The 27458-nt window shown below is 50.6% G+C and overlaps 1 protein-coding gene across 6 annotated transcripts in view; it reads right to left on the bottom strand.

Moving 5' to 3' along the window:
- rab11fip3 (RAB11 family interacting protein 3 (class II)) overlaps nt 1-27458 on the bottom strand; it is a 175216-nt gene that overhangs the window by 6098 nt on the left and 141660 nt on the right. For all 6 annotated transcript variants that reach the window (XM_072269240.1, XM_072269243.1, XM_072269241.1 and 3 more), the window contains 6 exons: nt 26729-26764; nt 25193-25286; nt 24268-24371; nt 23295-23435; nt 930-1011; nt 167-304 (listed from right to left, as the gene is read on the bottom strand). In XM_072269240.1, coding sequence (XP_072125341.1) covers nt 167-304; nt 930-1011; nt 23295-23435; nt 24268-24371; nt 25193-25286; nt 26729-26764 — 595 coding nt within the window. The remainder of the gene's footprint in view (nt 1-166; nt 305-929; nt 1012-23294; nt 23436-24267; nt 24372-25192; nt 25287-26728; nt 26765-27458) is intronic.

Genomic DNA, 27458 nt, shown 5'->3' with positions numbered 1-27458 from the left:
GCTATGTGGGAGGGACGGGTCTGAATGATGGTACAGTAGTTCAAAAAGTCAGCACAACGTCATGGCCAAAGGGCCTGTACTGTGCTGTAATGTTCTGGGTTGAAACAGGTCGAGATGTTTGCTCCATTGGGTGGAGACTAGAACGGGAAGGTGTAAAAAATCTCACCTCCTGAGTGGTTTCCTTTTCTTTCTGGAACTGGTATTTCTTGTGCAGGAGTTTGTCCGACAGCTTCTGGTTGTTCTCCTGCTCGTCCTTTAACTTCAGCGTCAGATCATCTGTTTCGTCCAAGAGCTTCTTCTTCTCCTGGAACAGCAAGGACGCTACTCAGTACCACAGGAAACTCGGGGTCTTCTCCTCCCAAGGGAGGGAAGGGCCCATCTTCCTCAAGTCCAAATCCCACCACTGGGTAAACCCCTATCTCCACCACAGAACAAACAGCCAGACAGTGACTCAGTCAACGGGTTCAAATTAAAATAGCAGTTAGATTACTGAATGAGCAATGTGGAAGGCAGGACTACAATGAACTGAAGTAGGTGGCGAACTTAAATTCAGTTAAATGAATAAATCTGGATTGAAAAATGGGTATTAATAATAACGACTTTCGGAAGGCAACTTGCAAGGTTTCAGGGAAGGGGAGGAATCTGTGAGCCGCTGTGACGGAGACCCACGGTAAATACAGGTGATGTTTAAAAGCCTCCAGAAATGGGCCAGCTAGGCTGGTAGTTCATAGGCAGTTGGAGACGGACATGGACACCAACACTGCAAGGTTTGACATCCTCTGGGATGTGCGGATTGAGTACATCAGTGACAAGTATCAGTACAAATGGGTTTAATCCACTTAAATAACTGTACCGCTGACAAATACGGAGTTACTCTCCCTGCGTTAACGAAAATGGTATAGAAGAAATGGAAGGAAATGTGAACATACCTCCTCCAGCCTCTCAATGTTTGCCCGGAGGCACGGAATACATGCTCGCAGCTCACTGTTCTCCTCGTCAAGCTGCTGTAGCCTGCCAAGCACACGCAAAGTTCAAAGTAAATTTATTATCAAAGTACGTATAGGTTACATTATACTATACTGTGGATCATTCGGGAGAATGAGGAGATTATAGATCGTAGCTACAGGGAGGTAGTTACAACAAAGGAGCAGAGGACAGGAAATTGGGTCACTGTCAGACGAGGGAAGAGGAAAGGGCAGGCAGAGCAGGGTTCCCCTGTGGCCATTCCCCTCAACAACAAGTATACCGCATTGGATACTGTTTCGGGGGGGGGGGATGACTTACCTGGGACAAGCTGCAGTAGCCGGATCTCTGGCACTGAGTCTGGCTCTGCAGTGCAGAAGGGAGGGGGGAAAAAGAGGAGAGCGGTAGTGATAGGGGACTCAGTAGTTAGAGGTGCAGATAGGAGGTTCTGTGGTCGTGACAGAGAATCCAGGATGGTTTGTTACCTCCCGGGTGCCAGGGTCAAGGATGTCTCTGATTGATTGCATGACATTCTGAAGTGGGAGGGTGATCAGCCAGATGTCGTGGTGCACATCGGTACCAATGACATAGCAAGGAAGAGTGAGGAGGTCCTGGACAGTGAGTATAGAGAGCTTGGTAGGAAGTTGAAAAGCAGGACCTCAAGGGTGGTAATCTCAGGATTGCTACCTGTGCTAGGTGCCAGTGAGGGTAGGAATAGGATGCTCTGGAAGAGGAACAAGTGGCTGAGGAACTGGTGTAGGGGGCAGGGTTTCAGATTTCAGGATCATTGGGACCTCTTCTGGGGCAGGTGGGACCTGTACAAGAGAGACGTGTTACACTTGAATCACAGTGGGGGCCAATATCCTTTCAGGGAGGTTTGTTAGTGCTATTGGGGAGGCTTTAAACTAGATTTGCAGGGGGATGGGAACCAGAGTGCCAGAGCTGACAGTGTGGCTAGGGTGAAAATAAATGATATTGAAAGTTTAAGCAAATCCACTAATAGAAAGGTTGTGAGTGGTGGTAAAAATCTTCTGAGGTGATATATTTCAATGCTAGGAGTATTGCGGGGAAGGCGGATGAGTTGAGGGCGTGGATTGACACATGGAATTATGATGTTGTAGCAATTAGTGAAACTTGGCTACAGGAGGGGCAGGACTGGCAGCTTAATATTCCAGGGTTCCGATGTTTCAGATGTGATCGAGGCAGAGGAATGAAAGGTTGGGGAGTAGGATTGCTTGTTAGGGAAAATATTACAGCAGTGCTCAGGCAGGACAGATTAGAGGGCTTGTCTACTGAGTCCTTATGGGTGGAGCTGAGAAACAGGAAAGGTATGGCCACATTAGTGGGATTGTATTACAGACCGCCCAATAGTCAACGAGACTTGGAAGAGCAAATCTGCAGAGAGATAGCAGGCAACTCATAAAGTTGTGGTGGTAGGGGATTTTAATTTTCCATACATTGATTGGGACTCCCATACTGTTAGGGGTCTAGATGGTTTAGAGTTTGTAAAATGTGTTCAGGAAAGTTTTCTAAATCAGTATATAGAGGGACCAACTAGAGGGGATGCAATATTGGATCTCCTGTTAGGAAACGAATTAGGGCAAGTGACAGAAGTCTGTGCAGGGGAGCACCAGTGATCATAACACCATTAGTTTCAATTTGATCATGGACAAGGATAGATCTGGTCCTAGGGTTGAGGTTCTGAACTGGAAGAAGGCCAAATTTGAAGAAATGAGAAAGGATCTAAAAAGCATGGATTGGGACAGGTTGTTCTCTGGCAAAGATGTGATTGGTAGGTGGGAAGCCTTCAAAAGGGAAATTTTGAGAGTGCAGAGTTTATATGTTCCTGTCAGGATTAAAGGCAAATTGAATAGGAATAAGGAACCTTGGTTCTCAAGGGATATTGCAACTCTGATAAAGAAGAAGAGGGAGTTGTATGAAATGTATAGGAAATGGGGTAAATCAGGTGCTTGAGGAGTATAAGAAGTGCAAGAAAATACTTAAGAAAGAAATCAGGAGGGCAAAAAGAAGACATGAGGTTGCCTTGGCAGTCAAAGTAAAGGATAATCCAAAGAGCTTTTACAAGTATATTAGGAGCAAAAGGATTGTAAGGGATAAAATTGGTCCTTTTGAAGATCAGAATGGTCGGCTTTGTGCGGAACCAAAGGAAATGGGGGCGATCTGAAATAGGTTTTTTGCGTCTGTATTTACTAAGGAAGCTGGCATGAAATCTATGGAATTGAGGGAATCAAGTAGTGAGACCATGGAAACTGTACAGATTGAAAAGGAGGAGGTGTTTGCTGTCTTGAGGAAAATTAAAGTGGATAAATCCCCAGGACTTGACAGAGTGTTCCCTCGGACCTTGAAGGAGACTAGTGTTGAAATTGCGGGGGCCCTGGCAGAAATATTTAAAATGTCGCTGTCTACGGGTGAAGTGCTGGAGGATTGGAGAGTGGCTCATGTTGTTCCATTGTTTAAAAAAGGATCGAAAAGTAATCCGGGAAATTATAGGCCGGTGAGTTTAACGTCAGTAGTAGGTAAGTTATTGGAGGGAGTACTAAGAGACAGAATCTACAAGCATTTGGATAGACAGGGGCTTATTAGGGAGAGTCAACATGGCTTTCTGCGTGGTAGGTCATGTTTGACCAATCTGTTGGAGTTTTTCGAGGAGGTTACCAGGAAAGTGGATGAAGGGAAGGCAGTGGATATTGTCTACATGGACTTCGGTAAGGCCTCTGACAAGGTCCCGCATGGGAGGTTAGTTAGGAAAATTCGGTCGCTAGGTATACATGGAGAGGTGGTAAATTGGATTAGACATTGGCTCGATGGAAGAAGCCAGAGAGTGGTGGTAGAGAATTGCTTCTCTGAGTGCAGGTCTGTGACTAGTGGTGTGCCACAGGGATCAGTGCTGGGTCCGTTGTTATTTATCATCTATATCAATGATCTGGATGATAATGTGGTAAATTGGATCAGCAAGTTTGCTGATGATACAAAGATTGGAGGTGTAGTAGACAGTGAGGAAGGTTTTCAGAGCCTGCAGAGGGACTTGGACCAGCTGGAAAAATGGGCTGAAAAATGGCAGAAGGAGTTTAATACTGACAAGTGTGAGGTATTGCACGTTGAAAGGACAAACCAACGTAGAACATACATGGTTAATGGTAAGGCACTGAGGAGTGCAGTGGAACAGAGGGATCTGGGAATACAGATACAAAATTCCCTAAAAGTGTCGTCACAGGTAGATAGGGTCGTAAAGAGAGCTTTTGGTACATTGGCCTTTATTAATCGAAGTATTGAGTATAAGAGCTGGAATGTTATGATGAGGTTGTATAAGGCATTGGTGAGGCCGAATCTGGAGTACTGTGTTCAGTTTTGGTCACCAAATTACAGGAAGGATATAAATAAGGTTGAAAGAGTGTAGAGAAGGTTTACAAGGATGTTGCCGGGACTTGAGAAACTCAGTTACAGAGAAAGGTTGAATAGGTTAGGACTTTATTCCCTGGAGCGTAGAAGAATGAGGGGAGATTTGATAGAGGTATATAAAATTATGATGGGTATAGATAGAGTGAATGCAAGCAGGCTTTTTCCACTGAGGCAAGGGGAGAAAAAAAACCAGAGGACATGGGTTAAGGGTGAGGGGGGGAAAGTTCAAAGGGAACATTTGGGGGGGGCTTCTTCACACAGAGAGTGGTGGGAGTATGGAATGAGCTGCCAGACGAGGTGGTAAATGCGGGTTCTTTTTTAACATTTAAGAATAAATTGGACAGATACATGGATGGGAGGTGTACGGAGGGATATGGTCCGTGTGCAGGTCAGTGGGACTAGGCAGAAACTGGTTCGGCACAGCCAAGAAGGGCCAAAGGGCCTGTTTCTGTGCTGTAGTTTCTATGGTTTCTATTTGGAGATTCATTTTCTTGCAGAACAAATAAAGAAATACAACAGAATTTATGAAAAACCCTACATAAGCAAAGACTGAAAAACAACTAATGTGCAAAAGACAAAATGCAAATAAGAAAATACGGAGAACATAGATTGTAAGGTCCTTGTGAGTGAGTCTGTAGGTTGTAGGATCATTTCAGAGTTCAGCTGAGTGACTTCTGGTTCAGGAGCCTGATGGTTTGGGGTAATAACTGTTCCTGAACCTGGCGGTTGAGGGGTAATAACTGCTCCTGAACCCAGTGGTGTGGAACCTGATGGTTGAGGGGTAATAACCGTCCCTGAACCCGGTGGTGTGGGACCTGATGGTTCAGGGGTAATAACTGTCCATTAACCCGGTGGTGTGGGACCTGATGGATGGAGGGTAATAACCATCCCTGAACCTGGTGGAGTGGGACTTGATGGTTGAGGGGCAGTAACTGTCCCTGAACCCGGTGGTGTGGGACCTGATGGTTGATGGGTAATAACCGTTCCTGAACCCGATGGTGTGGGACCTGATGGTTGAGGGGTAATAACCGTCCCTGAACCCGGTAGTGTGGGACCTGACGGTTGACGGGTAATAACCGTCCCTGAACCCGGTGGTGTGGGACCTGATGGTTGACGGGTAATAACCGTCCCTAAACCCCATGGTGTGGGACCTGATGGTTGAGGGGTAATAACTGTCCCTGAACCCGATGGTGTGGGACCTGATGGTTGTAGGGTAATAACCGTCCCTGAACCTGATGGTTGAGGGGTAGTAACTGTTCCTGAACCTGGTGGTTGAGGGGTAATAACCGTTCCTGAACCTGGTAATGTGGGACCTGATGGTTGAGGGGTAATAACCGTCCCTGAACCCGGTGGTGTGGGATCTGATGGCTGAGGGGTAATAACCGTCCCTGAACCCGGTGGTGTGGGACCTGATGGTTGAGGGGTAATAACCGTCCCTGAGCCCGGTGGTGTGGGACCTGATGGTTGAGGGGTAATAACAATCCCTGAACCCGGTGGTGAGGGACCTGATCGTTGAGGGGTAATAACCATCCCTGAACGCGGTGGTGTGGGACCTGATGGTTGAGGGGTAATAACTGTCCCTGAACCCGGTGGTGTGGGACCTGATGGTTGAGGGGTAATAACCATCCCTGAACCTAGTGGTGTGGGACCTGATGGTTGAGGGGTAATAACAATCCCTGAACCCGGTTGTGTGGGACCTGATGGTTGAGGGGTAATAACCGTCCCTGAACCCGGTGGTGTCAGACCTGATGGTTGAGGGGTAATAACCGTTCCTGAACCTGGTGGTTGAGGGGTAATAACCATCCCTGAACCCGGCGGTGTGAGACCTAATGGTTGAGGGGTAATAACCGTCCCTGAACCCGGCAGTGTGGGACCTGATGGTTGAGGGGTAGTAACCGTTCCTGAACCTGGTGGTTGAGAGGTAATAACTGTTCCTGAACTTGGTGGTTGAGGGGTAATAACTGTTCCTGAACCTGGTGGTTGAGGGGTAATAACCGTTCCTGAACCTGGTGGTGTGGGACCTGATGGTTGAGGGGTAATAACCGTTCCTGAACCCGGTGGTGTGGGACCTGATGGTTGAGGGGTAATAACCGTCCCTGAACCCGGCGGTGTGGGACCTGATGGTTGAGGGGTAATAACCGTTCCTGAACCTGGTGATGTGGGACCTGATGGTTGAGGGGTAATAACCGTTCCTGAACCTGGTGATGTGGGACCTGATGGTTGAGGGGTAATAACCGTCCCTGAACCTGGTGGTGTGGGACCTGAAGGTTGAGGGGTAATAACCGTTCCTGAACCTGGTGGTTGAGGGGTAATAACTGCTCCTGAACCTAGTGGTGTGGAATCTGATGGTTGAGGGGTAATAACCGTCCCTGAACCCGGCGGTGTGGGACCTGATGGTTGAGGGGTAATAACCGTCCCTCAACCCGGTGGTGTGGGACCTGATGGTTGAGGGGTAGTAACCGTTCCTGAACCTGGTGGTTGAGGGGTAATAACTGTTCCTGAACTTGGTGGTTGAGGGGTAATAACTGTTCCTGAACCTGGTGGTTGAGGGGTAATAACCGTTCCTGAACCTGGTGGTGTGGGACCTGATGGTTGAGGGGTAATAACTGTTCCTGAACCTAGTGGTTGAGGGGTAATAACCGTTCCTGAACCTGGTGGTGTGGGACCTGATGGTTGAGGGGTAATAACTGTTCCTGAACCCGGTGGTGTGGGACCTGATGGTTGAGGGGTAATAACCGTTCCTGAACCCGTTGGTGGGGGACCTGATGGTTGAGGGGTAATGACCGTCCCTGAACCCTGCGGTGTGGGACCTGATGGTTGAGGAGTAAGAACTGTTCCTGAACCTGGTGGTTGAGGGGTAATAACCGTTCCTGAACCTGGTGATGTGGGACCTGATGGTTGAGGGGTAATAACCGTTCCCGAAGCCGGTGGTGTGGGACCTGATGGTTGAGGGGTAATAACCGTCCCTGAACCTGGTGGTGTGGGACCTGATGGTTGAGGGGTAGTAACCGTTCCTGAACCTGCTGGTTGAGGGGTAATAACCATCCCTAAAGCCGGTGGTGTGGGACCTGATGGTTGAGGGGTAATAACCATCCCTGAACTCGGGGCTGTGAGACCTGATGGTTGAGGGGTAATAACCGTCCCTGAACCCGGCAGTGTGGGACCTGATGGTTGAGGAGTAGTAACCGTTCCTGAACCTGGTGGTTGAGGGGTAATAACTGTTCCTGAACCTGGTGGTTGAGGGGTAATAACTGTTCCTGAACCTGGTGGTTGAGGGGTAATAACTGTTCCTGAACCTGGTGCTGTGGGACCTGATGGTTGAGGGGTAATAACTGTTCCTGAACCCGGTGGTGTGGGACCTGATGGTTGAGGGGTAATAACCATCCCTGAACTCGGGGCTGTGAGACCTGATGGTTGAGGGGTAATAACCGTCCCTGAACCTGGTGGTGTGGGACCTGATGGTTGAGGGGTAGTAACCGTTCCTGAACCTGCTGGTTGAGGGGTAATAACCATCCCTGAAGCCGGTGGTGTGGGACCTGATGGTTGAGGGGTAATAACCATCCCTGAACTCGGGGCTGTGAGACCTGATGGTTGAGGGGTAATAACCGTCCCTGAACCCGGCAGTGTGGGACCTGATGGTTGAGGAGTAGTAACCGTTCCTGAACCTGGTGGTTGAGGGGTAATAACTGTTCCTGAACCTGGTGGTTGAGGGGTAATAACTGTTCCTGAACCTGGTGCTGTGGGACCTGATGGTTGAGGGGTAATAACTGTTCCTGAACCCGGTGGTGTGGGACCTGATGGTTGAGGGGTAATAACTGTTCCTGAACCCGGTGGTGTGGGACCTGATGGTTGAGGGGTAATAACCGTCCCTGAACCTGGTGGTGTGGGACCTGATGGTTGAGGGGTAGTAACTGTTCCTGAACCTGGTGGTTGAGGGGTAATAACCATCCCTGAACCCGGTGTTGTGGGACCTGATGGTTGAGGAGTAATAACCATCCCTGAACCCGGAGGTGTGAGACCTGATGGTTGAGGGGTAATAACTGTTCCTGAACCTGGTGGTGTGGGACCTGATGGTTGAGGGGTAGTAACCGTTCCGGAACCTGGTGGTTGAGGAGTAATAACTGTTCCTGAACCTGGTGGTTGAGGGGTAATAACCGTTCCTGAACCTGGTGGTGTGGGACCTGATGGTTGAGGGGTAATAACTGTTCCTGAACCCGGCGGTGTGGGACCTGATGGTTGAGGGGTAATAACTGTTCCTGAACCTGGTGGTTGAGGGGTAATAACCGTTCCTGAACCCGGTGGTGTGGGACCTGATGGTTGAGGGGTAATAACCGTCCCTGAACCCGGCGGTGTGGAATCTGATGGTTGAGGGGTAATAACCGTTCCTGAACCCAGCGGTGTGGAATCTGATGGTTGAGGGTAATAACCGTTCCTGAACCCGGCGGTGTGGGACCTGATGGTTGAGGGGTAATAACGGTCCCCGAACCCGGTGGTGTGGCACCTGATGGTTGAGGGGTAATAACCGTCCCTGAACCCGGTGGTGTGGGACCTGATGGTTGAGGGGTAATAACCATCCCTGAACCCGGCAGTGTGGGACCTGATGGTTGAGGGATAGTAACCGTTCCTGAACCTGGGGGTTGAGGGGTAATAACTGTTCCTGAACCTGGTGGTTGAGGGGTAATAACCGTTCCTGAACCTGGTGGTGTGGGACCTGATGGTTGAGGGGTAATAACTGTTCCTGAACCCGGTGCTGTGGGACCTCATGGTTGAGGGGTAATAACCGTTCCTGAACCAGGTGGTGTGGGACCTGATGGTTGAGGGGTAATAACCGTCCCTGAACCCGGCAGTGTGGGACCTGATGGTTGAGGGGTAGTAACCGTTCCTGAACCTGGTGGTTCAGGGGTAATAACTGTTCCTGAACCTGGTGGTTGAGGGGTAATAACTTTTCCTGAACCCGGTGGTGTGGGACCTGATGGTTGAGGGGTAATAACCGTCTCTGAACCTGGTGGTGTGGGACCTGATGGTTCAGGGGTAGTAACCGTTCCTGAACCTGGTGGTTGAGGGGTAATAACCGTTCCTGAACCTGGTGGTGTGGGACCTGACGGTTGAGGGGTAATAACTGTTCCTGAACCCGGTGGTGTGGGACCTGATGGTTCAGGGGTAATAACCGTCCCTGAACCTGGTGGTGTGGGGCCTTATGGTTGAGGGGTAATAACCGTTCCCGAACCTCGTGGTGTGGGACCTGATGGTTGAGGGGTAATAACTTTTCCTGAACCTGGTGGTGTGGGACCTGATGGTTGAGGGGTAATAACCGTTCCTGAACCTGGTGGTTGAGGGGTAATAACCGTTCCTGAACCTGGTGGTGTGGGACCTGATGGTTGAGGGGTAATAACTGTTCCTGAACCCGGTGGTGTGGGACATGATGGTTGAGGGGAAATAACGGTCCCTGAACCCGGTGGTGTGGCACCTGATGGTTGAGGGGTAGTAACCGTTCCTGAACCTGGTGGTTGAGGGGTAATAACTGTTCCTGAACCTGGTGGTTGAGGGGTAATAACCGTTCCTGAACCTGGTGGTGTGGGACCTGATGGTTGAGGGGTAATAACTGTTCCTCAACCTGGTGGTTGAGGGGTAATAACTGTTCCTGAACCTGGTGGTTGAGGGGTAATAACCGTTACTGAACCTGGTGGTGTGGGACCTGATGGTTGAGGGGTAATAACTGTTCCTGAAGCCGGTGGTGTGGGACCTGATGGTTGAGGGGTAATAACCGTCCCTGAACCTGGTGGTGTGGGACCTGATGGTTGAGGGGTAGTAACCGTTACTGAACCTGCTGGTTGAGGGGTAATAACCATCCCTGAAGCCGGTGGTGTGGGACTTGATGGTTGAGGGGTAATAACCATCCCTGAACTCGGGGGTGTGGGACCTGATGGTTGACGGGTAATAACCGTCCCTGAACCTGGTGGTGTGGGACCTGATGGTTGAGGGGTAGTAACCGTTACTGAACCTGCTGGTTGAGGGGTAATAACCATCCCTGAACCTGGTGGTGTGGGACCTGATGGTTGAGGGGTAATAACTGTTCCTGAACCCGGTGCTGTGGGACCTCATGGTTGAGGGGTAATAACCGTTCCTGAACCCGGTGGTGTGGGACCTGATGGTTGAGGGGTAATAACCGTCCCTGAACCCGGCAGTGTGGGACCTGATGGTTGAGGGGTAGTAACCGTTCCTGAACCTGGTGGTTCAGGGGTAATAACTGTTCCTGAACCTGGTGGTTGAGGGGTAATAACTGTTCCTGAACCCGGTGGTGTGGGACCTGATGGTTGAGGGGTAATAACTGTTCCTGAACCCGGTGGTGTGCGACCTGATGGTTGTGGGGTAGTAACCGTTCCTGAACCTGGTGGTTGAGGGGTAATAACCATCCCTGAACCCGGTGGTGTGGGACCTGATGGTTGAGGGGTAATAACCACCCTGAACCCGGAGGTGTGAGACCTGATGGTTGAGGAGTAATAACCATCCCTGAACCCGGCAGTGTGGGACCTGATGGTTGAGGGGTAGTAACCGTTGCTGAACCTGGTGGTTGAGGGGTAATAACCATTCCTGAACCTCGTGGTGTGGGACCTGATGGTTGAGGGGTAATAACTGTTCCTTAACCTGGTGGTTGAGGGGTAATAACCATTCCTGAACCTGGTGATGTGGGACCTGATGGTTGAGGGGTAATAACTGTTCCTGAACCCGGTGGAGTGGGACCTGATGGTTGAGGGGTAATAACCGTCCCTGAACCCGGCGGTGTGGGACCTGATGGTTGAGGGGTAATAACCGTTCCTGAACATGGTGATGTGGGACCTGATGGTTGAGGGGTAATAACCATCCCTGAACTCGGTGGTGTGGGACCTGATGGTTGAGGGGTAATGACCGTCCCTGAACCCGGCGGTGTGGAACCTGATGGTTGAGAGGTAATAACCGTTCCTGAACCCGGCGGTGTGGGACCTGATGGTTCAGGGGTAATAACGGTCCCTGAACCCGGCGGTGTGGGACCTGATGGTTGAGGGGTAATAACCGTCCCTCAACCCGGTGGTGTGGGACCTGATGGTTGAGGGGTAGTAACCGTTCCTGAACCTGGTGGTTGAGGGGTAATAACTGTTCCTGAACCTGGTGGTTGAGGGGTAATAACCGTTCCTGAACCTGGTGGTGTGGGACCTGATGGTTGAGGGGTAATAACTGTTCGTCAACCTGGTGGTTGAGGGGTAGTAACCGTTACTGAACCTGCTGGTTGAGGGGTAATAACCATCCCTGAAGCCGGTGGTGTGGGACCTGATGGTTGAGGGGTAATAACCATCCCTGAACTCGGGGGTGTGGGACCTGATGGTTGAGGGGTAATAACCGTCCCTGAACCTGGTGGTGTGGGACCTGATGGTTGAGGGGTAGTAACCGTTACTGAACCTGCTGGTTGAGGGGTAATAACCGTCTCTGAACCTGGTGGTGTGGGACCTGATGGTTGAGGGGTAGTAACCGTTCCTGAACCTGGTGGTTGAGGGGTAATAACCATCCCTGAACCCGGTGGTGTGGGACCTGATGGTTGAGGGGTAATAACTGTTCCTGAACCCGGTGGTGTGGGACCTAATGGTTGAGGGGTAATAACCGTCCCTGAACCCGGTGGTGTGGGGCCTTATGGTTGAGGGGTAATAACCATTCCCGAACCTGGTGGTGTGGGACCTGATGGTTGAGGGGTAATAACTGTTCCTGAACCCGGTGGTGTGCGACCTGATGGTTGTGGGGTAGTAACCGTTCCTGAACCTGGTGGTTGAGGGGTAATAACCATCCCTGAACCCGGTGGTGTGGGACCTGATGGTTGAGGGGTAATAACCACCCTGAACCCGGAGGTGTGAGACCTGATGGTTGAGGAGTAATAACCATCCCTGAACCCGGCAGTGTGGGACCTGATGGTTGAGGGGTAGTAACCGTTGCTGAACCTGGTGGTTGAGGGGTAATAACCATTCCTGAACCTCGTGGTGTGGGACCTGATGGTTGAGGGGTAATAACTGTTCCTTAACCTGGTGGTTGAGGGGTAATAACCATTCCTGAACCTGGTGATGTGGGACCTGATGGTTGAGGGGTAATAACTGTTCCTGAACCCGGTGGAGTGGGACCTGATGGTTGAGGGGTAATAACCGTCCCTGAACCCGGCGGTGTGGGACCTGATGGTTGAGGGGTAATAACCGTTCCTGAACATGGTGATGTGGGACCTGATGGTTGAGGGGTAATAACCATCCCTGAACTCGGTGGTGTGGGACCTGATGGTTGAGGGGTAATGACCGTCCCTGAACCCGGCGGTGTGGAACCTGATGGTTGAGAGGTAATAACCGTTCCTGAACCCGGCGGTGTGGGACCTGATGGTTCAGGGGTAATAACGGTCCCTGAACCCGGCGGTGTGGGACCTGATGGTTGAGGGGTAATAACCGTCCCTCAACCCGGTGGTGTGGGACCTGATGGTTGAGGGGTAGTAACCGTTCCTGAACCTGGTGGTTGAGGGGTAATAACTGTTCCTGAACCTGGTGGTTGAGGGGTAATAACCGTTCCTGAACCTGGTGGTGTGGGACCTGATGGTTGAGGGGTAATAACTGTTCGTCAACCTGGTGGTTGAGGGGTAGTAACCGTTACTGAACCTGCTGGTTGAGGGGTAATAACCATCCCTGAAGCCGGTGGTGTGGGACCTGATGGTTGAGGGGTAATAACCATCCCTGAACTCGGGGGTGTGGGACCTGATGGTTGAGGGGTAATAACCGTCCCTGAACCTGGTGGTGTGGGACCTGATGGTTGAGGGGTAGTAACCGTTACTGAACCTGCTGGTTGAGGGGTAATAACCGTCTCTGAACCTGGTGGTGTGGGACCTGATGGTTGAGGGGTAGTAACCGTTCCTGAACCTGGTGGTTGAGGGGTAATAACCATCCCTGAACCCGGTGGTGTGGGACCTGATGGTTGAGGGGTAATAACTGTTCCTGAACCCGGTGGTGTGGGACCTAATGGTTGAGGGGTAATAACCGTCCCTGAACCCGGTGGTGTGGGGCCTTATGGTTGAGGGGTAATAACCATTCCCGAACCTGGTGGTGTGGGACCTGATGGTTGAGGGGTAATAACTTTTCCTGAACCTGGTGGTGTGGGACCTGATGGTTGAGGGGTAATAACCGTTCCTGAACCTGGTGGTTGAGGGGTAATAACCGTTCCTGAACCTGGTGGTGTGGGACCTGATGGTTGAGGGGTAATAACTGTTCCTGAACCCGGTGGTGTGGGACCTGATGGTTGAGGGGTAATAACTGTTCCTGAACCTGGTGGTTGAGGGGGAAGAACCGTTCCTGAACCTGGTGGTGTGGGACCTGGTGGTTGAGGGGTAATAACTATTCCTGAACCCGGTGGTGTGGGACCTGATGGTTGAGGGGTAATAACCGTTCCTGAACCCGGTGGTGTGGGACCTGATGGTTCAGTGGTAATAACCGTCCCTGAACCCGGTGGTGTGGGACCTGATGGTTGAGGGGCAATAACCGTCCCTGAACCCGGCACTGTGGGACCTGATGGTTGAGGGGTAGTAACCGTTCCTGAACCTGGTGGTTGAGGGGTAATAACTGTTCCTGAACCTGGTGGTTGAGGGGTAATAACTGTTCCTGAACCCGGTGGTGTGGGACCTGATGGTTGAGGGGTAATAACTGTTCCTGAACCCGGTGGTGTGGGTCCTGATGGTTGAGGGGTAATAACCGTCCCTGAACCCGGTGGTGTGGGACCTGATGGTTGAGGGGTAATGACCGTCCCTGAACCCGGTGGTGTGGGGCCTGATGGTTGAGGGGTAATAACCGTCCCTGAACCCAGCGGTGTGGAACCTGATGGTTCAGGGGTAATAACCGTCCCTGAACCCGGCGGTGTGGAACCTGATGGTTGAGAGGTAATAACCGTTCCTGAACCCGGCGGTGTGGGACGTGATGGTTCAGGGGTAATAACGGTCCCTGAACCCGGTGGTGTGGCACCTGATCGTTCAGGGGTAGTAACCGTTCCTGAACCTGGTGGTTGAGGGGTAATAACTGTTCCTGAACCTGGTGGTTGAGGGGTAATAACTGTTCCTGAACCTGGTGGTTGAGGGGTAATAACCGTTGCTGAACCTGGTGGTGTGGGACCTGATGGTTGAGGGGTAATAACTGTTCCTTAACCTGGTGGTTGAGGGGTAATAACCATTCCTGAACCTGGTGATGTGGGACCAGATGGTTGAGGGATAATAACTGTTCCTGAACCCGGTGGAGTGGGACCTGATGGTTGAGGGGTAATAACCGTCCCTGAACCCGGCGGTGTGGGACCTGATGGTTGAGGGGTAATAACCGTTCCTGAACCTGGTGATGTGGGACCTGATGGTTGAGGGGTAATGACCGTCCCTGAACCCGGCGGTGTGGAACCTGATGGTTGAGAGGTAATAACCGTTCCTGAACCCGGAGGTGTGGGACCTGATGGTTCAGGGGTAATAACGGTCTCTGAACCCGGCGGTGTGGGACCTGATGGTTGAGGGGTAGTAACCGTTCCTGAACCTGGTGGTTGAGGGGTAATAACTGTTCCTGAACCTGGTGGTTGAGGGGTAATAACCGTTCCTGAACCTGGTGGTTGAGGGGTAATAACCGTTACTGAACCTGGTGGTGTGGGACCTGATGGTTGAGGGGTAATAACTGTTCCTGAACCCGGTGGTGTGGGACCTGATGGTTGAGGGGTAATAACCGTTCCTGAACCCGGTGGTGGGGGACCTGATGGTTGAGGGGTAATAACCGTCCCTGAACCCTGCGGTGTGGGACCTGATGGTTGAAGGGTAATAACTGTTCCTGAACATGGTGGTTGAGGGGTAATAACCGTTCCTGAACCTGGTGATGTGGGACCTGATGGTTGAGGGGTAATAACCGTTCCTGAAGCTGGTGGTGTGGGACCTGATGGTTGAGGGGTAATAACCGTCCCTGAACCTGGTGGTGTGGGACCTGATGGTTGAGGGGTAGTAACGGTTACTGAACCTGCTGGTTGAGGGGTAATAACCATCCCTGAAGCCGGTGGTGTGGGACCTGATGGTTGAGGGGTAATAACCATCCCTGAACTCGGGGGTGTGGGACCTGATGGTTGAGGGGTAATAACCGTCCCTGAACCTGGTGGTGTGGGACCTGATGGTTGAGGGGTAATAACCATCCCTGAACCCGGCAGTGTGGGACCTGATGGTTGAGGGGTAATAACTGTTCCTGAACCTGGTGGTTGAGGGGTAATAACCGTTCCTGAACCTGGTGGTGTGGGACCTGATGGTTGAGGGGTAATAACTGTCCCTGAACCCGGTGGTTGAGGGGTAATAACTGTTCCTGAACCCGGTGGTTGAGGGGTAATAACTGTTCCTGAACCCGGTGGTGTGGGACCTGATGGTTGAGGGGTAATAACTGTTCCTGAACCTGGTGGTTGAGGGGTAATAACCGTTCCTGAACCTGGTGGTGTGGGACCTGATGGTTGAGGGGTAATAACCGTTCCTGAACCCGGTGGTGTGGGACCTGATGGTTGAGGGGTAATAACCGTTCCTGAACCCGGTGGTGTGGGACCTGATGGTTGAGGGGTAATAACCGTTCCTGAACCTGGTGATGTGGGACCTGATGGTTGAGGGGTAATAACCGTCCCTGAACTCGGTGGTGTGGGACCTGATGGTTGAGGGGTAATGACCGTCCCTGAACCCGGTGGTGTGGGGCCTGATGGTTGAGGGGTTATAACCGTTCCCGAACCTGGTGGTGTGGGACCTGATGGTTGAGGGGTAATAACTTTTCCTGAACCTGGTGGTATGGGACCTGAAGGTTCAGGGGTAATAACCGTTCCTGAACCTGGTGGTTGAGGGGTAATAATTGTTCCTGAACCTCGTGGTGTGGAATCTGATGGTTGAGGGGTAATAACCGTCCCTCAACCCGGTGGTGTGGGACCTGATGGTTGAGGGGTAATAACCGTCCCTGAACCCGGCGGTGTGGAACCTGATGGTTGAGGGGTAATAACCGTCCCTGAACCCGGCGGTGTGGAACCTGATGGTTGAGAGGTAATAACCGTTCCTGAACCCGGCGGTGTGGGACCTGATGGTTCAGGGGTAATAACGGTCCCTGAACCCGGTGGTGTGGCACCTGATGGTTGAGGGGTAGTAACCGTTCCTGAACCTGGTGGTTGAGGGGTAATAACTGTTCCTGAACCTGGTGGTTGAGGGGTAATAACCGTTCCTGAACCTGGTGGTGTGGGACCTGATGGTTGAGGGGTAATAACTGTTCCTCAACCTGGTGGTTGAGGGGTAATAACTGTTCCTGAACCTGGTGGTTGAGGGGTAATAACCGTTACTGAACCTGGTGGTGTGGGACCTGATGGTTGAGGGGTAATAACTGTTCCTGAACCCGGTGGTGTGGGACCTGATGGTTGAGGGGCAATAACCGTTCCTGAACCCGGTGGTGGGGGACCTGATGGTTGAGGGGTAATAACCGTCCCTGAACCCTGCGGTCTGGGACCTGATGGTTGAGGGGTAGTAACGGTTACTGAACCTGCTGGTTGAGGGGTAATAACCATCCCTGAACTCGGGGGTTTGGGACCTGATGGTTGAGGGGTAATAACCGTCCCTGAACCTGGTGGTGTGGGACCTGATGGTTGAGGGGTAGTAACCGTTACTGAACCTTCTGGTTGAGGGGTAATAACCATCCCTGAAGCCGGTGGTGTGGGACCTGATGGTTGAGGGGTAATAACCATCCCTGAACTCGGGGGTGTGAGACCTGATGGTTGAGGGGTAATAACCGTCCCTGAACCCGGCAGTGTGGGACCTGATGGTTGAGGTGTAGTAACCGTTCCTGAACCTGGTGGTTGAGGGGTAATAACTGTTCCTGAACCTGGTGGTGTGGGACCTGATGGTTGAGGGGTAATAACTGTTCCTGAACCCGGTGGTGTGGGACCTGATGGTTGAGGGGTAATAACCGTCCCTGAACCTGGTGGTGTGGGACCTGATGGTTGAGGGGTAGTAACCGTTCCTGAACCTGGTGGTTGAGGGGTAATAACCATCCCTGAACCCGGTGGTGTGGGACCTGATGGTTGAGGGGTAATAACCATCCCTGAACACGGAGGTGTGAGACCTGATGGTTGAGGGGTAGTAACCGTTCCGGAACCTGGTGGTTGAGCGGTAATAACTGTTCCTTAACCTGGTGGTTGAGGGGTAATAACCGTTCCTGAACCTGGTGGTGTGGGACCTGATGGTTGAGGGGTAATAACTGTTCCTGAACCCGGTGGTGTGGGACCTGATGGTTGAGGGGTAATAACCGTTCCTGAACCCGGTGGTGTGGGACCTGATGGTTGAGGGGTAATAACCGTCCCTGAACCCGGCGGGGTGCGACCTGATGGTTGAGGGGTAATAACTGTTCCTGAACCTGGTGGTTGAGGGGTAATAACCGTTCCTGAACCCGGTGGTGTGGGACCTGATGGTTGAGGGGTAATAACCGTCCCTGAACCCGGTGGTGTGGGGCCTGATGGTTGAGGGGTAATAACCGTTCCCGAACCTGGTGGTGTGGAACCTGATGGTTGAGGGGTAATAACCGTTCCTGAACCCGGCAGTGTGGGACCTGATGGTTGAGGAGTAGTAACCGTTCCTGAACCTGGTGGTTGAGGGGTAATAACTGTTCCTGAACCTGGTGGTTGAGGGGTAGTAACCGTTCCTGAACCTGGTGGTTGAGGGGTAATAACTGTTCCTGAACCTGGTGGTTGAGCGGTAATAACTGTTCCTGAACCTGGTGGTTGAGGGGTAATAACCGTTCCTGAACCTGGTGGTGTGGGACCTGATGGTTGAGGGGTAATAACTGTTCCCGAACCCGGTGGTGTGGGACCTGATGGTTGAGGGGTAATAACCGTTCCTGAACCCAGTGGTGTGGGACCTGATGGTTGAGGGGTAATAACCGTCCCTGAACCCGGTGGTGTGGGACCTGATGGTTGAGGGGTAATAACCGTCCCTGAACCCGGTGGTGTGGGGCCTGATGGTTGAGGGGTAATAACCGTTCCCGAACCTGGTGGTGTGGGACCTGATGGTTGAGGGGTAATAACTTTTCCTGAACCTGGTGGTGTGGGACCTGATGGTTGAGGGGTAATAACCGTTCCTGAACCTAGCGGCGTGGGACCTGAGGGTTGAGGGGTAATAACCGTCCCTGAACCCGGCGGTGTGGAACCTGATGGTTGAGGGGTAATAACCGTTCCTGAACCCGGCGGTGTGGGACCTGATGGTTGAGGGGTAATAACGGTCCCTGAACCCGGTGGTGTGGCACCTGATGGTTGAGGGGTAATAACCGTCCCTGAACCCGGTGGTGTGGGACCTGATGGTTGAGGGGTAATAACCATCCCTGAACCCGGCAGTGTGGGACCTGATGGTTGAGGGGTAGTAACCGTTCCTGAACCTGGTGGTTGAGGGGTAATAACTGTTCCTGAACCTGGTGGTGTGGGACCTGATGGTTGAGGGGTAATAACAATCCCTGAACCCGGTGCTGTGGGACCTGATGGTTGAGGGGTAATATCCGTTTCTGAACCTAGTGGTGTGGGACCTGATGGTTGAGGGGTAATAACAATCCCTGAACCCGGTGCTGTGGGACCTGATGGTTGAGGGGTAATAACCGTCCCTGAACCCGGTGGTGTGGGACCTGATGGTTGAGGGGTAATAACCATCCCTGAACCCGGGGGTGTGAGACCTGATGGTTGAGGGGTAATAACCGTCCCTGAACCCGGCAGTGTGGGACCTGATGGTTGAGGGGTAGTAACCGTTCCTGAACCTGGTGGTTGAGGGGTAATAACTGTTCCTGAACCTGGTGGTTGAGGGGTAATAACTGTTCCTGAACCTGGTGGTGTGGGACCTGATGGTTGAGGGGTAATAACTGTTCCTGAACCCGGTGGTGTGAGACCTGATGGTTGAGGGGTAATAACCGTTCCTGAACCTGGTGGTTGAGAGGTAATAACCGTTCCTGAACCCGGTGGTGTGGGACCTGATGGTTGAGGGGTAATAACCGTCCCTGAACCCTGCGGTGTGGGACCTGATGGTTGAGGGATAATAACAATCCCTGAACCCGGTGGTGTGGGACCTGATGGTTGAGGGGTAATAACCGTCCCTGAACCCGGTGGTGTGGGACCTGATGGTTGAGGGGTAATTACTGTCCCTGAACCTGGTGGTGTGGGACCTGATGGTTGAGGGGTAATAACCGTTCCTGAACCTGGTGGTTGAGGGGTAATAACTGTTCCTGAACCTAGTGGTGTGGAACCTGATGGTTGAGGGGTAATAACCGTCCCTGAACCCGGCGGTGTGGGACCTGATGGCTGAGGGGTAATAACCGTCCCTCAACCCGGCGGTGTGGGACCTGATGGTTGAGGGGTAATAACCGTCCCTGAACCCGGCAGTGTGGGACCTGATGGTTGAGGGGTAGTAACCGTTCCTGAACCTGGTGGTTGAGGGGTGATAACTGTTCCTGAACCTGGTGGTTGAGGGGTAATAACCGTTCCTGAACCTGGTGATGTGGGACCTGATGGTTGAGGGGTAATAACTGTTCCTGAACCCGGTGGTGTGGGACCTGATGGTTGAGGGGTAATAACAATCCCTGAACCCGGTGGTGTGGGACCTGATAGTTGAGGGGTAATAACCGTCCCTGAACCCGGTGGTGTGGGACCTGATGGTTGAGGGGTAATAACCGTCCCTGAACCTGGTGATGTGGGACCTGATGATTGAGGGGTAATAACCGTTCCCGAACCTGGTGGTGTGGGACCTAATGGTTGAGGGGTAATAACTGTTCCTGAACCTGGTGGTGTGGTACCTGATGGTTGAGGTTTAATAACCGTTCCTGAACCTGGTGGTTGAGGGGTAAGAACTGTTCCTGAACCTCGTGGTGTGGAACCTGATGGTTGAGGGGTAATAACCGTCCCTGAACTCGGCAGTGTGGGACCTGATGGTCGAGGGGTAATAACCGTTCCTGAACCCGGCGGTGTGGGACCTGATGGTTGAGGGGTAATAACCGTCCCTGAACCCGGTGGTGTGGGACCTGATGGTTGAGGGGTAATAACCGTCCCTGAACCCGGTGGTGTGTGACCTGATGGTTGAGGGGTAATAACCGTCCCTGAACCCGGTGGTGTGGGACCTAATGGTTGAGGGGTAATAACCGTTCCTGAACCTGGTGGTTGAGGGGTAATAACCGTTCCTGAACCTGGTGATGTGGGACCTGATGGTTGAGGGGTAATAACCGTCCCTGAACCTGGTGGTGTGGGACCTGACCCCTGAGGAACACCACTGGTCACTGGCAGCCAACCAGAAAAGACCTCTTTTATTCCCTCGTTGCCTCCTGCCTGTCAGCCATTCCTCTATCCATGCCAATATCTTTCCTGTAACACCGTAGGATTTTATCCTGTTAAGAAGCCTCATGTGTAGCACCTTATCAAATGCCTTCTGAAAATCCAAGTAAATGACATCCACTACCTCTCCTTTGTCCACCCTGCTTGTTACTACTTCGAAGAATTCTAACAGATTTGTCAGGTAAGATTTCCGTTTACAGAAACCATGCTGACTTTGACTTACTTTATCATTACTCTCCAAGTACCCCAAAACCTCGTCCTTAATAATGGACTCCAACACTTTCGAAATCACTGAGGTTAAGCTAATCACCCTATAATTTTATCTCTTTTGTCTTCCTTCCTTCTTAAAGAGTGGAGCGACATTTGCAATCTTCCAGTCCTCCGGGACCATGCCAGAATCAAGGATTCTGGAAAAATCATATCCAATGCATCCTTCATCTCTTCAGCAACCTCTCTCAGGACTCTGGGATGTAGTCCACCCGGTCCAGGTGATTTATCCACCTTACAACCTTTGAGTTTACCGAGCACTTCTTCCTTTGTAATAGCAATGGCACTCACTCCTACTCCAACACTCTCGGACCTCTGGCATACAGCTAGTGTCTTCCACAGTAAGGATTGCCATTTCTTTGTCCCCCATTACTATCTCACCAACATCATTTTCCAGTGGTCCAATATTAACTCTCACCTCCCTTTTACTCTCAGTATATAACTGAAAAAACTTCTAGTATCCTGCTTTATCTTATTGGCTAGTCTGCCCTCATATTTCATCTTTTCCCTTATAGCTTTTTTAGTTGCCTTTAGCTGGATTTTAAAAGCTTCCCAACTCACTCACTTTTGCTACCTTATATGGTCATAGTCACAGTCATAGTCATACTTTATTGATCCCGGGGGAAATTGGTTTTCATTACAGTTGCACCATAAATAATCAATAGTAATAAAACCATAAATAGTTAAATAGTAATATGTAAATTATGCCAGGAAATAAGTCCAGGACCAGCCTATTGGCTCAGGGTGTCTGACCCTCCAAGGGAGGGGTTGTAAAGTTTGATGGCCACAGGCAGGAATGACTTCCTATGACGCTCAGTGCTGCATCTCGGTGGAATGAGTCTCTGACTGAATGTACTCCTGTGCCCAACCAGTACATTATGTAGTGGATGGGAGACATTGTCCAAGATGGCATGCAATGCCCTTTCCTTGAATTTAATTCAGTCCTTAACTTCTTTTGCCAGCCATGGTTGCCTACCCATGACATTTGAGAACTTCTTCCTCTGTGGGCCATACCTATCCAGTGCCTTGTGAACTATTCCCAGAAACTTCAGCCATCTCTGTTCTGCCGTCATCCCTGCCAGTATCCTCCTCCAATCCATTTGGGCAAACCCCTCTCTCATGCCTCTGGAATTCCCTTTATTCCACTGCAATACAGATACATGCGAGTTAGGCTCCTCCCTCTCAAACTGCAGTGTGAATTTATTCATATGCAGATCATTGCCCCCTAAGAATTTCTTTACGTTAAGCTGACTAATAAAATCTGGGTTATTACACAACATCCAATCTAAGATGGCTTTCCCCCAAGAAGGCTCGAGCACAAGCTGCTCTAAAAAGCTATCTCATAGGCCAACAAATTCTCTCTCTTGCGACTGGACACCAACTTGATTTTCCCAATCCCCTTGCATATTGAAGTCCTCCATTACAATTGTGTCACTACCCTTGTTACGTGCCTTTTCCAGCTCGCTTTGCAATCTTAACCCCACATCTTGGCTACTATTTGGAGCCTAAAATATGATAATAATGGTTTTTTCACCCTTGCAGTTTAACTCCACCCACAAAGATTCAACATTCTCTGACCCTGTGTCACCTGTTTCTAAAGTTGTAATTCCATCTCTTACCAACAGAACCACACCACCACCTATGCCTTCCTGCCTGTTATTTCCATACAAAATATATCCTTTGATGTTAAGCTCCCAGCTATGGCCTTCTTTCAGCCACGACTCAGTGATGCCCACCAATCTCTAGCTGCACCACGAGTTTGTCCACCTTATTCCAAATGCTGCACACTTTTAAATACAGCACCTTCAGTCCTGCATTTCTTGCCCTTTTGAATTTTGCCTCAGTGGTACAATTTAACTCTTTGCTCTGTCTGAGTTTGTACCCAATTTGGACTGATCTTCCTTACATTCATGTTACGTCATCTACTTGTAAACCCGCTGGCTCATCCTCAGCTCTATCATCCTGGTTGCCATCTCCCATGCTATATTACAGTACAAAAGACAACAAACAGCAAATACAAAATAATAAACAAACAACCAATAAATACCGAGAACATGAGACATGACGAGTCGTTGAAGGCGAGTCCGTAGGTTGTATTCGGGTCAGTGTTGGAGTGAGTAAAGTGGTAAGTGCTAATGGACATTGTGGGCTGGAAGGCCTAGCCAGTGCTGTACTGGTCTAGTTCACTACTGAGTTAGACCTGTCCTGTCCTGTCCTGTGTCAGCCCGGCCTGGATCCCGGATGGAGGGAGAGGTCTACAGCAGACACACGGCTACCTGGTGTGCAGGTTCTCCATCTCGATGATCTGCTCTCGCTCCACCTTGCTCAGAATGTCCTTCTGCTTCTTTACTTCCTCCAGTAACATCTGCTCAGACTTGGCCTCCTGCTCTTTCAGCTGTTCCTCCAGTGCGTTTGCTCTGTTTGGAGAGAGTCAGAGACAAATATCTGCTTGGAGAGAGCCAGACAACGGGGCACCACGGTAGTGTAGCAGTTGGCATGATGCCATTACTGCTTGGGGCAACAGAGATTGGCGTTCAATGCCAGTGTCCTCTGTGACAAAGTTTGTACATTCTTCCCGAGAGCACGTGACTTTCCACTGGCTGCTCCCGTTTTCTCCCACAGTCCAAAGGCTCACCTGCCATTGTAAATCGTCCCTCAATTCAGCTAGGGTTAAATAGGGAGGTTACTGGGCAGAGCAGCTCGCTGGTTGGAAGGGCCCGTTCCACACAGTATCTTTTAAAATAATAACAAGTTTAAACGAGCCCCCCACTCCAGAAATGAGCCTCTGCCCTCACTCAGCTCACATGGATATTATTTTTAGCAATGAATTTCACCAAGCTCTTCTACAGACATGTCAGAACTGTACTGGGGGGTGGGGGGGGGTGAAGGAGAATTTATTCCCTTTAATTTATCCCCTTGTTTAACTAGTCACCATATCTTTTAACTATTAAATACAGCAATATAACAAGATAACACTTGTGAAGCAGCTTGCATTCTCAAACAGAAAAAAATATCAGTAACATTTAAGTGACAAGGATGTTGCTGGGACTTGAGAACCTGAGTTATGGGGCAAGTTGAATAAGTTAGGAATTTGTTCCCTGGAGCAGAGTGACAGAAACCCCTCCACAGTTACACTTTGCAAGTGTAAATACATTTTAAACATTGCATCAACAGAGTGTTGTGGGATTGAGGATCAGACTGGAAATCTAACTGACACAGAGAGACAGAAATCCCTCCACTGGTTCCTACCTGTGCACGAGCTGCAGGTTCTCTTGTTTAAGGCGACTGTGGATCTCCCCGTTCGATGTGCTCTCCTGCTCCAGTTCAGTAACTCGCTTCTCCAGGAACATCACCTGCCCGGCAAACAGGAGAAATGGACATTCAGAATGACCAGTCTCTGAGAGCAGGGGCAGGGGCAGGAGGCGGGGTGAAGGATAGTACAGCATGTCTCTGCCCCTCGCTCCAGCGGTGAAAACCCCAGTGTGAAGTGGCTGCCCAGACCTTGGACACTGCTGACAAGTGACACCAGTACCACTGGGCAGCACTGAACACAGCACAGCGACTATCTGAGTGAGGGGAAGAACCGAGCCTCTCACCCATTGTCAAGCATGGGATTTATTAAAGCTGTGCTCAAGACCCAGATCAAAAAGCTCAGGTACCAGAGTAACGTAGCTGTTATCGCGAAGGTGTTACACCTGGGCTGTTGCACAGCTTGCAGTTCAATTCCGCTGCTGTTTGTATGTTCTCCCTGGGACTGGCTGGGCTTTCTTTGGGTGCTCTGGTTTTTTCCCCACGTTCCAAGGATGTACGGGTTAGTAGGTTAATTGGTCCACAGGGGTGTAATTAGATGGCGTGTGCTTGTTGGAGGTGGAAGTGCCCACCTGTTACCGTGCTGTAGTCTAAGTACAATAGACTAGAGATGAACGCATGGTACTACACACCGGGTCCATTCAAACAAAGTTACAGCTCAGCTAAATTCAAAGTGAAAGCACGTATAGGTCACCAAACACCACTTTGAGACTCATTTCCTTGCAGGCATTCACAGGAAAATAAAGAAATACAGTAGAATTTATGAAAAACTCTACATAAACAAAGGCTGTCGGACAACCAAGGTGCAAAAGAAGATAAATTGTACAAATACCAAAAAGATATTGAGAAAGGGTTGTAGCCTAACCTGCTCAGTCAGATCCGAGGGCAAGTGTGCCAGTGAGCTGCCGGGAAGCTCCTCCATGTCATCGCCGTCAGTGGCACCACTCTGTTCGATGTGCCTACAACAAGAGAATACTCTCAGTGTCTGCTGGCAAAGGCAGCTGCCACAGCTGGCTGCACGCTGCAAGCACTCTTTGTGTGGTAGATGGAGAGGGTACGGGCCCAGGCCAGCGGTGCCAGGCGTACCATCGTCTGACCGGAAATAATCCTGGACAATTTCTACTGCAACTCAACAAGAGACACTCCCTTGACACTGACATTAAGTAAAGCAGTTAAACAGCTTCAGGGTGAACAGATTCCTGCATCCCAAACTAACTCCTCACTCAAAAAACACAGGCCCTTCTACCCATCATGTCTGTACTGACTACACAAGATCTTTATCTTTTATTCCCTGCCTGTTCATCTGTCTGTCTCAATGCCTCAAACATTTTCACGTTTTCACCCGTTCCCAGAAACCTACCACTGTGTAAAAACCTTGCCCGATAAACCTTCCTTAAACATTTCCCCGCTCACCTCCCCTTTCTCCCATGATCCACTCTCCTCTCCTATCAGATTCCTTCTTCTTTAGTCCTGTACCTTTTTCCACCTATCATCTCCCAGCTTCTTACTTCATCCCCCTCCCCCCGCCCATTTGGCTTCACCTCTCACCCTCCAGTAAGTCCTCTTTCCCCTCCTGCCCCCATCACCCTATTCTGCCACCCTCTCCCTTCCTTCCCAACCCTGAAACACTGACTGCCGGGCCTGCTGAGCTCCTCCAGCATTTTAGACAATAGGTGCAGGAGTAGGCCATTCGGCCCTTTGACCCAGCACCGCCATTCAATTTTGTGTGTGTTGCCCTGTAGTTTTTGACATTTCCACCCTGGGAAAAGAACGGGACCTTCTCCCTCGTGTTTGCCTTTCAGTTTTATAAATTTGATCAAGTCACCTTTCAACTTCTGATGCTGCAAAGAAAACAACCCAAGTTTGTCAAGCCCCTCTTTCTGGCTAAAGCATTCCTGGTGAACCTTTTCTGCCTTCTCTCCAAAACCTTCACAATCCTCCCTTAGTGGAGTGAGCAGAACTGCACATAACATTCCAACCGTGGCTGACAAAAGGTTTTATTCATCCAGAACCTAACATCCCAACTTTTATACTCAGTTCCTGATCGATGAAGGCAAACAGCCTAACACGTCCACTCAGCACCCCCCAACCCGGCTGACGTATCACCCGCCAGCCTGTACTCCTCCTCTTCCCACTTCCTCATTCTCGTTTCCTTTCCAGTCCTGATGAGGCGTCTCAGCCTGAAGCATCGACTTTTCCATGTTTCCCTTCCATAGGTGCTGCCTGACCTGCTGAGTTCCTGCAGTATTTTGTTTGTGTGTTGCTGACAGAAATCACAACAGCAGCTACTTTAAGTCTCTCTGCCTCTGAGCACCATGCACACCTCTGTTACAACATTGTCACAAACCTGTATGACACCTCGGCGACAAGCTGCCAGACTCTGGCCACGCACTGCACTTACCGAGCCACCTTCTTGTTGCCGAGTCTCATGATGGGACTGCAAACAGGAAAAAAACAGGATGCAGAATCAAGAAAACGGGATGGGAGCAGAGGAAGCAGGAAACTGAGAATCTCACACAGTTCGTGCACTTAATTAACTTCATAAACGGAAAAGCAGAGAGTTTGGGACAACACTGAAAGTTCGTTCTTCGTGCATCGGTTCATTGTTTAAAGGAGGCACTTTCATTGCCGATGACATGCACACATTGAATGTGGCAGACACAATGTGCTGACATGCACTAGGACCTCTGTTCTAAATCACGGTTAACATTTGAGGGCCTCCCTTTTCAATGCTACAGTTTAAGTATATGATAACTGGCCCAAATGACATCTTAACCATAGCCATTACCCACGACCAAATGAAATTCTCAAAACAGTAAACACACAGCAATTTCTGAAAATCAGAGAAATGTTCAGACTGTGGTGTCACCTCATCACAGGGGCTGGGTGAGGGTAGTTCATGACAGTTTTCCCAATGGACATTTGCCTCTCCCAAGCCTGGCGCACAACTGTGCATTTATGGGGTGCTGCAGTTTAACTACACGTGCCTTGAGGATATTGTGTTAAATTGCCAGCATAGCTGTTAGCGTAACGGGGTTTAATTCCAACCGCTGTCTGTAAGGAGTTTGTATGTTCTCCCCATGACTGCGTGGGTTTCCTCCCACATTCCAAAAACATACCAGCATGTTATG

The sequence above is a fragment of the Mobula birostris genome, chromosome 9 (assembly GCF_030028105.1).
Source record: "Mobula birostris isolate sMobBir1 chromosome 9, sMobBir1.hap1, whole genome shotgun sequence".
NCBI lineage: Eukaryota > Metazoa > Chordata > Chondrichthyes > Myliobatiformes > Myliobatidae > Mobula > Mobula birostris.
This window is presented reverse-complemented; position numbering and strand designations above follow the sequence as displayed.